The following is a 2,401-nucleotide window of genomic DNA, read 5'->3' as shown; positions in this document are numbered from 1 at the left end:
TTAAAATATGTGGGAAAAAATCCCAGTTCAAGACCTGGCAAAATTCTAACACCGAATATTTATAAAACTAACACAAAAGAGAAAATGACAAAGTAACCTCACAAATATTGAGATTTAGATGCCAAAACCTAAAATGCAATACTACATTTACCCAGCTGTTTGTGAAATAATGAAACAAACCCTAACAGGTTTTCTTTCAAGAATGCAAAGATAATTCAATATTATGAATTAATTAATATAATTTTCAAATCTATATGTCACGGAAGAAAAATAAAGCGATTATTCCAAAATATGTCAAAAACTATTTTGCAAAAAATGCAACATCCATTTTTAGTAAAAGCACCTGATAACTAGGACCAGAATAGGAATGAAATCTTCTTTCTCAAGTTGGTGCAGATTATTTATCTCAATGTGTGATTATCTAACAATAAAACTCTAGGAACATTGACTTTAAAAGAAGAAAAAAATACAAGGATGTTCTTTATTATAAATACTACTCGAGATTGTGCTGCAATTTCTAACCTATGAAAGAAGATCAGGCACAGAGGGAAAAGGATTAGTGATTGATGAGGAAGAGGAAAATAGTACTATTTACTCATATTATGATGGTCTATCCTAAAGTCTGAAAACCAGGAAAAATATCAGTTAAAAATGAAAAGCCTGGTAGTCTGGGATCCTGCTCTGCCCAGCTGACGGATGATGGGGTCTCTGGGCACCCGGCATGGCCTGGAGTGGCTGCTGGGCCTCTACTTCCTCTCCCACATCCCCATCACCCTGCTCGTGGACCTGCAGGCGGGGCTGCCTCGTGATCTCTACCCGGTGGAGCTGAGAAACCTGCGGCAGTGGTATACTGAGGAGTTCAAAGACCCCCTGCTACACAACCCCCCGGTGTGGTTTAAGTCCTTCCTGTTTTGCAAGCTTGTGTTTCAGCTGCCTTTCTTTCTCATCCCAACATATGTCTTCTTCAAAGTGTCCCCATGACGGATGCTTTTAAAAAGAAGGTGGCCATACCAGTGTTCATGGAGGCTGCAGGTGGATCTGCACCCCTGCAATCATCTACTTGGTTCACAGCATGACAACTCTGATTCCAATCCTCTCCACGTTTCTACTCCAGGATTTCTCCAAAGCCAGTTGTTTCAGAGGACAAGGACCTAAGACTTTCCATGAACGACTATTCCATATATCTGTCTGCATCACCTAATTTCTCATCCCTATTATAATTCTGCTTTTCATGTTGTGGAACCCCTACTACAAGTCTGAGGAGAAAAGAAAGAAAAAAATGAGGAAAAATAACCCCGGATCCAGGGGAGAGGTGACCACGGGGGATTTTCCTGTTGGACCCAGTACCAGGAAAATGCTCAGAAAAAAAAAAATACCATGTTTTCAGTAGTATTTGAAACACACCAGCAGCAGCACACATGACCAAGATACTGGCAGGAGGCACATCAAACCCTCACTTTCCAAGGGTACTGGTGCAAACAGACCGATCACCTAAGGATGAGCAGAGGGGTGGGGGCTAGGTTATAGGGAAGTGGTGCCAAAGGCCTCACCGTGTGCCCAAGTGCCATTGCAGGATTACTAAAGGCAGGACTGACCAGAAACTAGATAAACTTCCAAGCAACGTGGCCTACTTGGCATGTTCATGAGTCATTTGACCCACAGTATACATGTGACTAACACTTTGACTCATGATTCTCTACAGCATATCACTGGGATGTCTCAGGCCATTTTTAAGTTTGAAGTTATGCCTCTGTAATATTCATTAAAAATTGTTTTCTTGCCCCAACCCCTAGGTTGGGGTGAGATATTCTGTAAGAGGTTTAAACTTAGTTTTCCTTAAGGTTCACCCTTGGCATGACTGTCTGTCAGAAATGGGTCAGATTGGAAGGTGTATTGTTTCTATCTTAAACAGGTCGTCCCAGGAGACGAGATTTTTTAATGTCTCCTTGTTTATCCTCTTTCCAAGCCTTAGTCTTCTATTACTTTTTACAGACCACCTAACATAAGTTCCTTTACTCTGAGGTCTGGTGTCTCAAACCTGAGCTGGAGATGTGCCTCTTGCTGGATAACTTCATGCTATCTAATAGTTTAATAATCCCTTCCTGTCTTGTTGTCAGTCAAAGGTAGCAGGTGTGGGGAGCTGGACATGACAGGTCCAGTGTGTGCATATAGGGTCTCTTCACGTTAGTACTTGGTATTCCGCTAGCTTTCTCTAAATTCATTCTCAAGGCCAACTCAAAAAAAAAAAAAAAAAAAGGCTTGTGAACACACATGGAAAATGGTAGATGCTGGTCCTGGTTAGTTCCCCCTTTCTGCCTGTTTTGCTTACAAGACCTAATGGTCTGATTGTTGGGAGTATCGTCTGACTCCTGTGTCTGGTCAAAATAAATGTAGCTGCTGA

At 41.5% G+C, this 2,401-nt stretch overlaps 1 protein-coding gene across 1 annotated transcript; it reads left to right on the top strand.

The window, feature by feature from the left end:
- Window positions 1-696: 696 nt before the first annotated feature.
- Window positions 697-1,201, top strand: LOC137766710 (sigma intracellular receptor 2-like). The gene is made up of 2 exons (XM_068547303.1): window positions 697-971; window positions 1,015-1,201. Exons 1-2 carry the CDS (start codon window positions 697-699, stop codon window positions 1,199-1,201), a joined length of 462 nt encoding a protein of 153 aa, XP_068403404.1.
- The last annotated feature ends 1,200 nt before the right edge of the window (window positions 1,202-2,401 follow it).

This window comes from Eschrichtius robustus, chromosome 6 (assembly GCF_028021215.1).
Source record: "Eschrichtius robustus isolate mEscRob2 chromosome 6, mEscRob2.pri, whole genome shotgun sequence".
Classification (NCBI taxonomy): Eukaryota; Metazoa; Chordata; class Mammalia; order Artiodactyla; family Eschrichtiidae; genus Eschrichtius; species Eschrichtius robustus.
The sequence above is the reverse complement of the archived record's forward strand: the minus strand, read 5'-3'. Positions and strand labels throughout refer to the sequence as shown.